General features: G+C 49.3%; 1 protein-coding gene across 2 annotated transcripts in view; it reads left to right on the forward strand.

Moving 5' to 3' along the window:
- The window catches only part of vwa8 (von Willebrand factor A domain containing 8), a 463,584-nt gene that overhangs the window by 324,291 nt on the left and 126,526 nt on the right, over positions 1–12,767 (forward strand). For both annotated transcript variants that reach the window (XR_011595909.1, XM_070894160.1), the window contains exons 34-35: positions 6,739–6,893; positions 11,035–11,236. Coding sequence is in view for 1 of the 2 variants with exons in the window: in XM_070894160.1 (XP_070750261.1) it covers positions 6,739–6,893; positions 11,035–11,236 (357 nt within the window). In the remaining variant the exon portion in view is untranslated. The remainder of the gene's footprint in view (positions 1–6,738; positions 6,894–11,034; positions 11,237–12,767) is intronic.

Consider the following 12,767-nt stretch of genomic DNA (forward strand, 5'->3'; position numbering starts at 1 on the left):
CTATCACTAGGGGGGTAGTGCTGGACAGGCTAATGGGACTCAAGGTAGACAAGTCCCCTGGTCCTGATGAAATGCATCCCAGGGTATTAAAAGAGATGGCGGAAGTTTAACTAATTTACTGGAATTCTTTGAGGATATAACGAGCATGGTGGATAGAGGTGTACCGATGGATGTGGTGTATTTAGATTTCCAAAAGGCATTCGATAAGGTGCCACACAAAAGGTTACTGCAGAAGATAGAGGTACGCGGAGTCAGAGGAAATGTATTAGCATGGATAGAGAATTGGCTGGCGAACAGAAAGCAGAGAGTCGGGATGAATGGGTCCTTTTCGGTTTGGAAATCGGTGGTTAGTGGTGTGCCACAGGGATCGGTGCTGGGACCACAACTGTTTACAATATACATAGATGACCTGGAAGAGGGGACAGAGTGTAGTGTCACAAAATTTGCAGATGACACAAAGATTAGTGGGAAAGCGGGTTGTGTAGAGGACACAGAGAGGCTGCAAAGAGATTTAGATAGGTTAAGCGAATGGGCTAAGGTGTGGCAGATGGACTACAATGTCGGAAAGTGTGAGGTCATCCACCTTGGGAAAAAAAACAGTAAAAGGGAATATTATTTGAATGGGGAGAAATTACAACATGCTGCAGTGCAGAGGGACCTGGGGGTCCTTGTGCATGAATCCCAAAAAGTTAGTTTGCAGGTGCAGCAGGTAATCAGGAAGGCGAATGGAATGTTGGCCTTCATTGCGAAAGGGATTGAGTACAAAAGCAGGGAGGTCCTGCTGCAACTGTATAGGGTATTAGTAAGGCCGCACCTGGAGTACTGCATGCAGTTTTGGTCACCTTACTTAAGGAAGGATATACTAGCTTTGGAGGGGGTACAGAGACGATTCACTCGGCTGATTCCGGAGATGAGGGGGTTACCTTATGATGATAGATTGAGTAGACTGGGTCTTTACTCGTTGGAGTTCAGAAGGATGAGGGGGGGATCTTATAGAAACATTTAAAATAATGAAAGGGATAGACAAGATAGAGGCAGAGAGGTTGTTTCCACTGGTCGGGGAGACTAGAACTAGGGGCACAGCCTCAAAATACAGGGGAGCCAATTTAAAACTGAGTTGAGAAGGAATTTCTTCCCCCAGAGGTTTGTGAACCTGTGGAATTCTCTGCCCAAGGAAGCAGTTGAGGCTAGCTCATTGAATGTATTCAAGTCACAGATAGATAGATTTTTCACCAATAAGAGAATTAAAGGTTATGGGGAGCGGGCGTGTAAGTGGAGCTGAGTCCACGGCCAGATCAGCCATGATCTTATTGAATGGCGGATCAGGCTCGAGGGGCTAGATGGCCTACTCCTGTTCCTAATTCTTATGTTCTTATGTTGTACCCTACCTTCATCTTCAGCCCGGGAAGGAAGCGGGCCGGCCTGTGCGGTAGGTCACTCGGCCTGGGATAGGGGCGGGGCGCACCAGCAGCCGGTGTGATGATGATGATCGGGTTCCATGCTGCAGCACACACACTGAGAGGCTGGGGGCGAGGAGCGAGGGCGCACACTCCAACGCGCATGTGCAGACGTCCCGACACTGTTTCCACGGACAGATCAGCCATGATCTTATTGAATGGCGGAGCAGGCTCGAGGGGCTAGATGGCCTACTCCTGTTCCTAAATCTTATGTTCTTATGTTCTTAAGGACCTAATATTCCGGATCCAAATAACATGTTGAAGGGTGGAAGATGCCTGTGTGTGGATTTTTTTAATGTGTAGTGACCGTTGCACACCAGCCACCACACGGGCTTGACAGAGCGAGGTCTTGGTCTAGTGGCAAGGCTTAACCAAGACGACTGGAGACCAACTCTGCTGCACGGACCTAGTGTACACATATATTGCAGTGTGGGCAGGCCCCTGCTGCCCCCGGGCCCTCGCCTCTCCGGGGTCCCGATCACATCCCTCTACAATCTCTCGCCGCTCCTTCGCCCAGACCTCGCCGCTCCTGCTGCTCCTGCTGTATCTGCCCACGCTCCAATCATCAACCTGGACCTTGGTGACATCACTCTTCACTGCCGTCGCCCTCCTGCACCAGCTCGCGCTGTGACTGTCCGCTTCTTGCTGCATGGACCGATTATTGGCTAACAGTCACAGGGCGAGTGACATTCACTGACATTCAAGGGTCTTCAACCTGTCAGTGTTATAGAGAATCGCTTGCACAAAGTAGTTTGGCCCGGACCCTCATTTCATTTCAATGTGGCTTCTCTGCACGAATCATTACCAGCACTGATCTCAGCCATTTTATCAATAAGCTTGGTTAGCAAACCGAGCATGAGCAGCCTTAATTCTCTTGTGCACTGAATGCACGAGGATACTTTGAAATGGTGTCTTTGCTTTGCAACGAGTAGTCCCCAGGGCAGGGTGTGGGGGAGGGCCCGGGGCTGGAACCTGGGAATAGAGTGGTCCCCGGGACAGGTTGTGGGGGAGGGCCCGGGGCTGGAACCTGGGAATAGAGTGGTCCCCGGGACAGGGTGTGGGGGAGGGCCCGGGGCTGGAACCTGGGAATAGAGTGGTCCCCGGGACAGGGTGTGGGGGAGGGCCCGGGGCTGGAACCTGGGAATAGAGTAGTCCCCAGGGCAGGGTGTGGGAGAGGGCCCGGGGCTGGAACCTGGCTGGATCCAGGGAATAGAGTGGTCCCCGGGACAGGGTGTGGGAGTGGGCCCAGGGCTGGATCCAGGGAATAGAGTGGTCCCCGGGACAGGGTGTGGGAGTGGGCCCAGGGCTGGATCCAGGGAATAGAGTGGTCCCCGGGACAGGGTGTGGGAGTGGGCCCAGGGTTGGATCCAGGGAATAGAGTGGTCCCCGGGACAGGGTGTGGGAGTGGGCCCAGGGCTGGATCCAGGGAATAGAGTGGTCCCCGGGACAGGGTGTGGGAGTGGGCCCAGGGCTGGATCCAGGGGACCGGAGTGGAAGAAGCAACATTGCAGAGGATGTGTCACACTTCAAGCCTTGCTGCAAGTAACTGAGTGGTATCCCTGGACTCCACACATGTGCTTAATGCCTTGGGGTCCAGCTCCATGCAACTAGCAAGATTGCCGTTGGTACGAAGAATCAAGGGTGAAGCACTTTGGGGGAGAAATCTGGCCGCGCCTCTGTTGCGGCATTAATCCAGGCGGACCGGTAAATCTTGCGCAGCAAATGGATTGTGTCTGCGGCCGCAAAAATCACCAGCTGGGCCCCGAGTGTGGGGCGGTACGCCAAGGGAGGCGTTCCACATCTCTTTTAGGGCACTAGGCCGGCTCAGCAAGCGAAAATCCTCAGCTATAGAGCCAGCCTCAGAGCGCCGTAAGGGAGGCCTCGACGGAAATCGCCCCCCGCCCACCCCCGCAAAAAACACCTATAGCATTCCCAATACATAACTCAGGCCACCATAACATAAATTGTAAAAGGAAACCACTCACACTTACCTGAGGTGGACATTACTTCCCTCACTGCAGTCGCTACAGCTCGGATCGCCCGCTTTCACAGGCGGTTTCAGCAGAGGGCGCTCTACGGGGCGCTATGTGTCGGGCGCAACTAGGGCGTTGCACACCGGCTCGCCTCTCCCAGGCGGCAATGCTCCGCGCCCCACCGACACCAGCCCCGAATGTCCCGGCGGGGCACTGGAATGCTTACCGCCACCATTGCCGCTCCTCCAGGGCGTGATCAGGGGCGGCAGAAGACTAAAAATCCAGCCTTGAAGCTATTATCAGGAACTCCCTCCAAACTGACTCACAGGGTGAAGGGGATTGGGGAGTCTGTAACTTGCACGGCGCCTTCAGCTCTCTCCCTTGGTCTTTAACGCCAGCTTAAGTTGAACAAGTTCCAGGGTCACGTGGCGCAGGACGTCTGCTGGTGTATCAGCAGGCCAGAATATCAGGTCTGTCTTCCTCTCGGGCAATATCTCATCGAGGAATATCTTAACTCTGCTTCAGCATGGGTCACTATCATTACCATGGTAATCGCCACACTCAGAGCAGGTGATTGGTCTCTCCCTGGTGTAAACCCGCTGGTGCTTTAGAAGTGTGGATGACAGAGTGAATTTTTGATCAGGCGGAGGATTGGTGAGAGTTCGGGGCCCAGGTGAGGGCCCAGGCCAGCCCACACTGCAATATGTGTGCGAGCTGGGTCCATGCAGCAGAACTGGTCTCCGGTTGTCTTGGTTAACCCTTACCATAAGAACATGAGAATTAGAAACAGGAGTAGGCCACCTAGCCCCTCGAGCCTGCTCCGCCATTCAAAAAGATCATGTCTGATCTGGCCGTGGACTCAGCTCCACTTACCCGCCCGCTCCTTAATTCCCCTTAATTCCCTGGACCACTGGACCAAAACCTAGCTCTGTCAAGCTCTGTCTGGTATGTAACAGCCACCACACGTTAAAAAAATACACACACAGGCATCTTCCACTCTTCAACATGTAGTTCGGGACCTAGAATGTCAGGTCCCGCATTGAAACACCTGAGAACTTATCCCTTTTTGGTGTGGAAGCGGGGCATCATCGATACGAGGGACTGCCTAATACTAGGTAATCGCCATGCTACTGACTACAACAAGGCCTGAGGTATCACCACTCTGCAGTTCCCCCCCTTCCTCTCTGACTCCCTGGCTCCAGTCGATACCAAGTCCTGTGGCCTCTTCCTCCCCGATCCCCCTAAAACTTTGTGAAGGAGACACTCGGCTTCAAGAGACATTCTTCAGAGGGTCTCGTGCAACCTACCTTGTGCAAGTGATTCTCTATAACGCTGACAGGTTGAAGTCCCTTGAATGTCAGGATCACTAGCCCTTCGATTGTTGCCCAATAATTGGACCATAAGAACATAAGAAATAGGAGCAGGAGTAGGCCATTTGGTCGCTCAAGTCTGCTCCGCCATTCAATAAGATCATGGCTGGTCTGATCATGGACTCAGCTCCACTTCGCTGCCTGCTTCCCATAACCCCCTTATGGTTCAAAAAACTGTCTATCTCCACCTTAAATATATTCAATGACCCAGCCTCCACAGCTCTCTGGGGCAGAGAATTCCAAAGATTCACAACCCTCAGAGAGAAGCAATTCCTCCTCATGTCAGTTTCAAATGGGCGGCCCCTTATTCTGAAACTATGCCCTCTGCATCTACCCTGTATCAGTGTAGCCAGAAGCTATGCGACACAGTCAGTGACTGAGGAACTCCGATTTGTTTCTTTGAGTAGATTGTTTTTGAATTGGACCTTGTCTGCTTCAAGCTTTGGCTGCGTTAGGGTTTCCAACCTTCTCGGATTGGCCCTGGAGTCCCCAGGAATTGAAGGTTAATCTTCAGGACACTGCTAGAAACAACCCGGGAGAAAAACCATAGGGGCGTTAAAAATAATCTTTCTGCTCTTTTGTTTATTAGTTATAAAAATGTTGGGGTTGGAAGAGAAAAGGATGTGTGACTGACGGTCAGGAATCATCCAGTCGGGTAATGAAAGAATCTGAACAAAGGGGAAGTACTGTGATAAAAGAAAGACTTGCATTTATATAGCGCCTTTCATGACCTCAGGACGTCCCAAAGCACTTTATAGCCAATGAAGTACTTTTATTAAAGTGTAGTCACTGTTGTAATGTGGAAAATGCTGCAGCCAATTTGCGCACAGCAAGCTCCCACACATAGCAATGTGATAATGACCAGATAATCTGTTTTAGGTGTTGATTGAATGATAAATATTGGCCAGGACACCAGGGGAATAACTTTCCTGCTCTTCTTTGAAATTGTGCCATGGGATCTTTTCCATCCACCTCAGAGAGCAGATGGGTCCTCGGTTTAACATTTCATCCAAAGGTCGGCACTGCACTGGGGTGACTGTCTAGATTCTTGTGCTTAAGTCCCTGGAGTAATTAAATTGCAAAATGGATGGTGGTGCAAGGCTGATAATAGGACAAACATGGAAACCAAAGACAAGGTGTAAATGGTTACAGGATATCCAAGCTGTTCATCGTCAGCACCTTGCAGTTTACCTTTGAAATGCAGTGACTGTTACTATGGAGACAAACGTAGAGGCATATTGCATGCAGCAAGATCACCCCAGACGCAAATGAGATATCTGCTTTGATGATATTGCTTAAGGGAAGAATGTTGGCCGGCACACTGGGAGAGCACCCAGCTCAGCTGCAGTGGACCCTTGGAATCTTTTCCAGCCAACTCAGCAAGCAAAAGAGGCCGTGGATTATTTTCTCCTCCAGACTCTGGCACATCTAACAATGGGAACTCCTTCACGACTGGACCGAAGTGTCAGCCTAGTCTGTCATGGGGTTTGAACTCTGAGCCTGACTTGAGAGGTGAGGGTGCTACTAACTGAGGAAATCTGACACTTGTTCTATTTACAGTGATTATTTGCACTGGATTTTTAAGTGTCCTTCTGTGCCTCTGCCCCCCTGGACTCCGCCCCCTGGACTCCACCCCTCCATCCTCCCACTCGGCTGGGATGGGGCAGGAACTTGGGGCTGTGGTGGGGGAAGCTCTATCCTGTCTGGAGTCGGCAGTCAGAATGGCTCGAATTACACTTTACAAAGTCACTGAGAACTTGGGCTGGCTGGTTCGAATTACACATTCCAGAGAAACTGCTGGGTGCGTCTTATCCTCCATCAGGTCATGTGATCATGGAGAACCAATCGGAGCATTTTGCTAGTGCAAATAAGCGTGTCCTTTTTTATTCCACACCTATTATTGGTGAAACTGATGGCTTTTTCCTCCATTGATTTCAGCCCTGGAGCTCTTGAGCCCCAACACGGTGTCAAAGGAAGAGTTACCCTCCGAAAATCTGAGCGCAGCCCTGGGCCAGAAGATTGTGTCTCCCAATCGGATTCTGTCTGATGCAAACAGCTATGCAACTATTGTTGTGGGGTTTCCAGATCTAATGGTGAGGCACGGTTCGAAGGAACAGATTACTTGTGGTTCAATAAGAAGTGTTGCAGTTTTCAGTTGTTTGTATCAATTAATACCTGTCGAGAACGGGGTTACTTTTCAACCTGCTGTCTTTTAAACTGGCGGTGTGGATCAATTAGCTGTTTTAAAAAAAACGCCCGCTTTTCATTTCCACTTTACATGATTTCAATGGAGAGGAACATCAGTGGCTTCGATAACAGGCGGCCAGGTTGAAAATCTATCCCAATATCTCTTTAAGTGATTAGGAGTTGGTCTTCTGTCTTCCTTTGTTCTGTTCTGTTCACTGAGTAGTGCAGTAATGCCGTTTGTGCAGAGTCTACCCATTTACCATGTATTGTGTTGTTCACTCTACTGAGGTATGGTTTTTACAAACGGTTCCCTCTCCGACACACCCATACCAACAAGCTCACTCCAAACCTTTAGCAGCAGTTTTGTTTAATCCTGTGGGAGATACCCATGAACCATCCTCCCAATAATTCTGCTTTCAAAGGAGATGTAAATTCACCAGCTAGAATGGTGGCTTCACCCACACGCTTGATGAACCGGGGACACTGATTAAGGTGATTGGCAAAAGAACTAGGAAGGGAACAAGAAAGGGAAGATAGACTATGGAAGTAAACTAGTGCAAAATATAAAAACAGATAGCAAGAGTTTCTATAGGTATATAAAAAGGAAAAGGGTGGCTAAAGTAAATGTTGGTCCCTTAGAGGATGAGACCGGGGAATTAGTAATGGGGAACATGGAGATGGCAGAAACTCTGAACAAATATTTTGTATCAGTCTTTACGGTAGAGGACATTAATAATATTCCAACAGTGGATCGTCAAGGGGCTATAGGGGGGGAGGAACTTAACACAATCACAATCACTAAGGAGGTGGTACTCAGTAAGATAATGGGGCTAAAGGCAGATAAATCCCCTGGACCTGATCGCTTGCATCCTAGGGTCTTAAGAGAAGTAGCGGCAGGGATTGTGGATACATTGGTTGTAATTTACCAAAATTCCCTGGGTTCTGGGGAGGTGTCAGCAGATTGGAAAACTGCAAATGTAACACCTCTATTTAAAAAAGGAGGCAGACAAAAAGCAAGAAACTATAGACTAGTTAGCCTAACATCTGTGGTTGGGAAAATGTTGGAGTCCATTATTAAAGAAGCAGTAGCAGGACATTTGGAAAAATATAATTCAGTCAGGCAGAGTCAGCATGGATTTATGAAGGGGAAGTCATGTTTGACAAATTTGCTGGAATTCTTTGAGGATGTAATGAACAGATTGGATAAAGGGGAACCTGTGGATGTGGTGTATTTGGACTTCCAGACGGCATTTGACAAAGTGCCACATAAAAGGTGACTGCACAAGATAAAAGTTCATGAGGTTGGGGGTAATATATTAGCATGGATAGAGGTTTGGCTAACTAACAGAGAACAGGAGTCGGGTTAAATGGTTAATTCTCGGGTTGGCAATCAGTAACTAGTGGGGTGCTGCAGGGATCAGTGCTGGGACCCCAACTATTTACAATCTGTATTATTGACTTGGAAGAAGGGACCTAGTGTAACGTAGTCAAGTTTGCTGACAATACAAAGATGGGAGGAAAAGCAATGTGTGAGGAGGACACACAAAATCTGCAAAAAGACATACAGGCCAAATGAGTGGGCAAAAATTTGGCAGCTGGAGTATAATGTTGGAAAGTGTGAGGTTATGCACTTTGGCAGAAAAGAAATCAAAGAGCAAGTTATTATTTAAATGAAGAAAGTGCCGCAGTACAGCGGGACCTTGGGGTACTTGTGCATGAAACACAAAAGGTTAGTATTCAGGTACAGCAAGTGATCAGGAAGGTTAATGGAATCTTGGCCTTTATTGCAAAGGGATGGAGTATAAAAGCAGGGAAGTCTTGCTACAGTTATACAGGATATCAGTGAGGCCACACCTGGAATACTGCATGCAGTTTTGGTTTCCATATTTATGCAAGGATATACTTGCTTTGGAGGCAGTTCAGAGAAGGTTCACCAGGTTGATTCTGGGGATGAGGGGGTTGACTTATGAGGAAAGGTTGAGTAGGTTGGGCCTCTACTCATTGGAGTTCAGAAGAATGAGAGGTGATCTTATCGAAACGTATAAGATTATGAGGGGGCTTGACAAGGTGGATGCAGGGAAGATGTTTCCACTGATGGGGGAGATTAGAACTAGAGGACATGATCTTAGAATAAGGAGCCGCTCATTTAAAACTGAGATGAGGAGAAATTTCTTCTCTGAGAGGGTTGTAAATCTGTGGAATTCAAACTGCCTCAGAGAGCTGTGGAAGCTGGGACATTGAATAAATTTAAGACAGAGATAGACAGTTTCTTAACCCACCAACCAGCCCGTTCAACCCAACTCACTCCACCATCCATTGTACATTTTATCGATGCTCCATCCTTTAATAGGAACTTATTACCTGCCTGTGCAGTCCGAGTGTGCTCAAACTTCAATGTGTAAGCTTTGTAAGGCTGCACAACGGGAACACAAGTTGGAGGATCAAGTGCCGATCTCTCCGTGATTTGATTCCCACTTGCTGTTTTTCTGGTGAATTCCATGAATCAATTGCACTGACTGCCCTATTCCTCCTCTCCGCAAACCCGTCGCGTTTTCTTTCCTACTTGTGTTATGAATCTTGGTCTGTGTTTATTTCAAATTAATTTAAGGAAATTGCAACATTGGGCCCAAGTTTCCACATGATTTGCGCCTGATTTTTAGGAGCAACTGGTGGAGAACGGACTATCTTAGAATTCGCAATTCTCCACATTTTTTTTTCTGCAGTTCTAGTCAGGTAGAACAGTTCTACTTTGGAACAGAATTTTTTCTTCAAAAGGGGGCGTGTCCGGCCACTGACGCCTGATTTGAAAGTTTCCACAGTGAAAACGTACTCCAAACTAAAGTAGAATGGAGCAAGTGAAGATTTTTGTAGAACTGAAAAAATCTGTTCTACACATTAAAAAATCAGGCGCAGGTTACAAATCAGGCGCCCAGAACGAGGTGGGGGGGGGGAAGGGAACACATTAAATTCTACAATAAATCCTTATTTATACTTATACAAATATTATACAAATAAATCCAACCTGAATAAACATTTCTAATCAAAGAAAAGATTAAATAAACCATCTTCCTACCTGTGTGAAAGTGCTTCAGCCAGGGAGAATGGTGCAGCAAGCCTCACAAAACGAGGGAGCCGACCGAACGCGGGCCGGGGGGGGAGGAGGGAGCTGACTGAACGTGGGCCGGGGGGGAGGAGGGGGGAGGGGGAGGAGGGAGCCGACCGAACGGGGGCGGAGGGAGGTGGGGGGGGGAGGGAAGGGAGCCGACCGAACACTGGGGGGGTGGGGAAGGGAGTCGACCGAACACGGGGGGGGGGTGGGTGGGGGAGGGAAGGGAGCCGACTGACCGAACGCGGGAGGGAGGGAGCCGACCGAACGCGGGGTGGGGGGGGGGGGGGAGGGAATGGAGCCGTTCCAGATGGCTGGCAGGAAAGAGAGAAGGCTGCAGGAAGCCTCAGAAATTGAAGAGCCATTTCCCGACGGCAAAAGGGGGAGGTCGTCGGGAAACGGCTGCCTCAACTTTCTGAGGCTTCCTGCAGCCTTCTCACTGCTACAAGAAGCCTCTGTGCTGATGGCAATGTACTTTTATTAAAAAATGTTCAAAAACTAAACAGCTACAAAGAACTACAAAAATGGCCGAGTGCCAATGTTTTTTTCACACTGAGCATGCGCGAACGCTCCAACGCGCACGCGCAGCGTTGCCGGCAGGAAAAAAACTAATTTAAATAGTACGCGCCCCCTCCCACTTACAAAATCGGCGCGAGTGTAGGCTCCGCCCCCCCTGGGCGCCACGCCAAGCAGACGAGCTGCAAAGCGCTCCAGAATCGCTCGTTTTTTTTCCGGCGCCGTTTTAGGCGCGAACAACTGGCGCCCAGCTCGGAGGGGCGCCCGTTTTTTATCATGTGGAAACTTGGGCCCATTGGGTTTACTATCTAAATACACATTTTGACAACTGCACAGATAATGAAAGTCTCGATAGTTTTTAGGAATTATTCATGTTTTTATTGTTGAAATCCTGGGTTACTTACCTCTGAAATGTGTCCCTGCAGTCTCCCAATGAGGTGTACACATGGAAACGAAGGGCTCCATTGGACAGTACTGGTGCTGGCTCCTCAAGGGATAAGTTCTTCTCTGGGAGTTATCAGTCTGGGAATGTGAAACAGACCAACTGTGTGACCCTGACAGGAACCAATCAGGTGGTTCGAGCTGTCGCGGCCAGAGAAGTGCCTCTAAGTGAAATCTACCCAAAAGGTTAGTGTGGTGCTGAGGTTCTGCACACAGTCCCTTTAGACAGAAGTATCATGTCAGGCTCTCAGTCTATCGGGTCCGAACAGAACCACTTTCGCAGCTTTCAATATTAACCGTGCAATCCACCTCCTGCTCTCTCTACCTCATTCCCACTAAAGTGTGGACCACATATCGCAGTGTGGCCTGGCCCAGTGATCCAGAGCCCTGGCCCAGTGATGCATTAATTGTAAATGTTTCCCTCTCTTAGGGCACTGCCCTCCTCCCATACAAAACCGCTATCATCACTCCCTTTGTCCTTCGGGACCCAGGGAAGGCGTGAGTTCGTGGCCCAGGGGCAGCACGAGCCAGCCCACACTGTGATATGTGTGCGCACTAGGTCCGTGCAGCAGAGCAGGTCTCCAGTCGTCTTGGTTAATCCTTGCCACTGGACCGAGACCTAGCTCTGTCAAGCCCATGTGGTGGCTGGTGTGCAATGGCCACCACACGTTAAATAAATCCACTCAAAGGCATCTTCCACCCTTCAACATACAGTTCAGGATCTGGAATATTGGGTTCTTCATTGGAACACCTGTGAACTCATCCTTTTTTGGCGTGGAAGCAAGTCATCCTCGATTCGAGTGACCGTCTATGATGATGATGTCAAAACAAGCCAACTTAATCCTCTGTATTTGCAGACAACTGCCCCATCTCCAAACCTCCCTTACCTGTCCAAAGTCCTTTACTGTCTTTTTGCCATCCAGACCCATGTCCATCTCTCCCGCTGCCCGCTGTTTCAATCTCTCCAATCAGTTTTCCAACCCTCCCAAAACACAAACGGCCCTAACATAATTCAAGAATAATGTACTCTGTGACTGTGATTGTGACCATGGTGCATTCTCCCTGCTTGACCTCTTTGTAGCCATCAACACAGATGACCATACCATTCTCCTCCAAGGCTTCTCTTCCATTGTTCAGCTCGGTGGGACAGCCCTAGTTTGGCTTCACTCTGATCTATCCGGTTGTAGAGTACAGCACCTCCAGCAATGGCTTCTCCTCCTGCCCCCACACTGTCACCTCGGGAGTTCGCCAAGGATCTGTCGTTGGCCCCCTCATCCTTGACTACATGCTGTCTGTTAGCAACATTATCTGCAGACATAGGGTCAGCTCCCATCATTATTGGCAGTCCCTCGAAACGAAGATGACTCGCTTCCACACCAAAAAAGGATGAGTTCAGAGGTATTTCAATGAAGGACTTAATATTCCAGATCCCGAACTACATCCTGAAGGGTGGAAGATGCCTATGCATGGATTTTTTTAACGTGTGGTGACCGTTGCACACCAGCCACCACACGGGCTTGACAGAGCTAGGTCTTGGTCCAGTGGCAAGGATTAAGACAACTGGAGACCAGCTCTTCTGCACAGACCTAGTGGGCACACATATTGCAGTGTGGGCTGGCCCATGCTGCCTCTGGGCCCTCGCCTCTCCTGGGCCCTGTGGGTCAGCTCCCACAGGTATACTGATGACACCCAGCTCTCATCTCTGCTATCTTCCATG

Source organism: Pristiophorus japonicus, chromosome 11, assembly GCF_044704955.1.
Source record: "Pristiophorus japonicus isolate sPriJap1 chromosome 11, sPriJap1.hap1, whole genome shotgun sequence".
In the NCBI taxonomy this organism is placed as follows: domain Eukaryota; kingdom Metazoa; phylum Chordata; class Chondrichthyes; family Pristiophoridae; genus Pristiophorus; species Pristiophorus japonicus.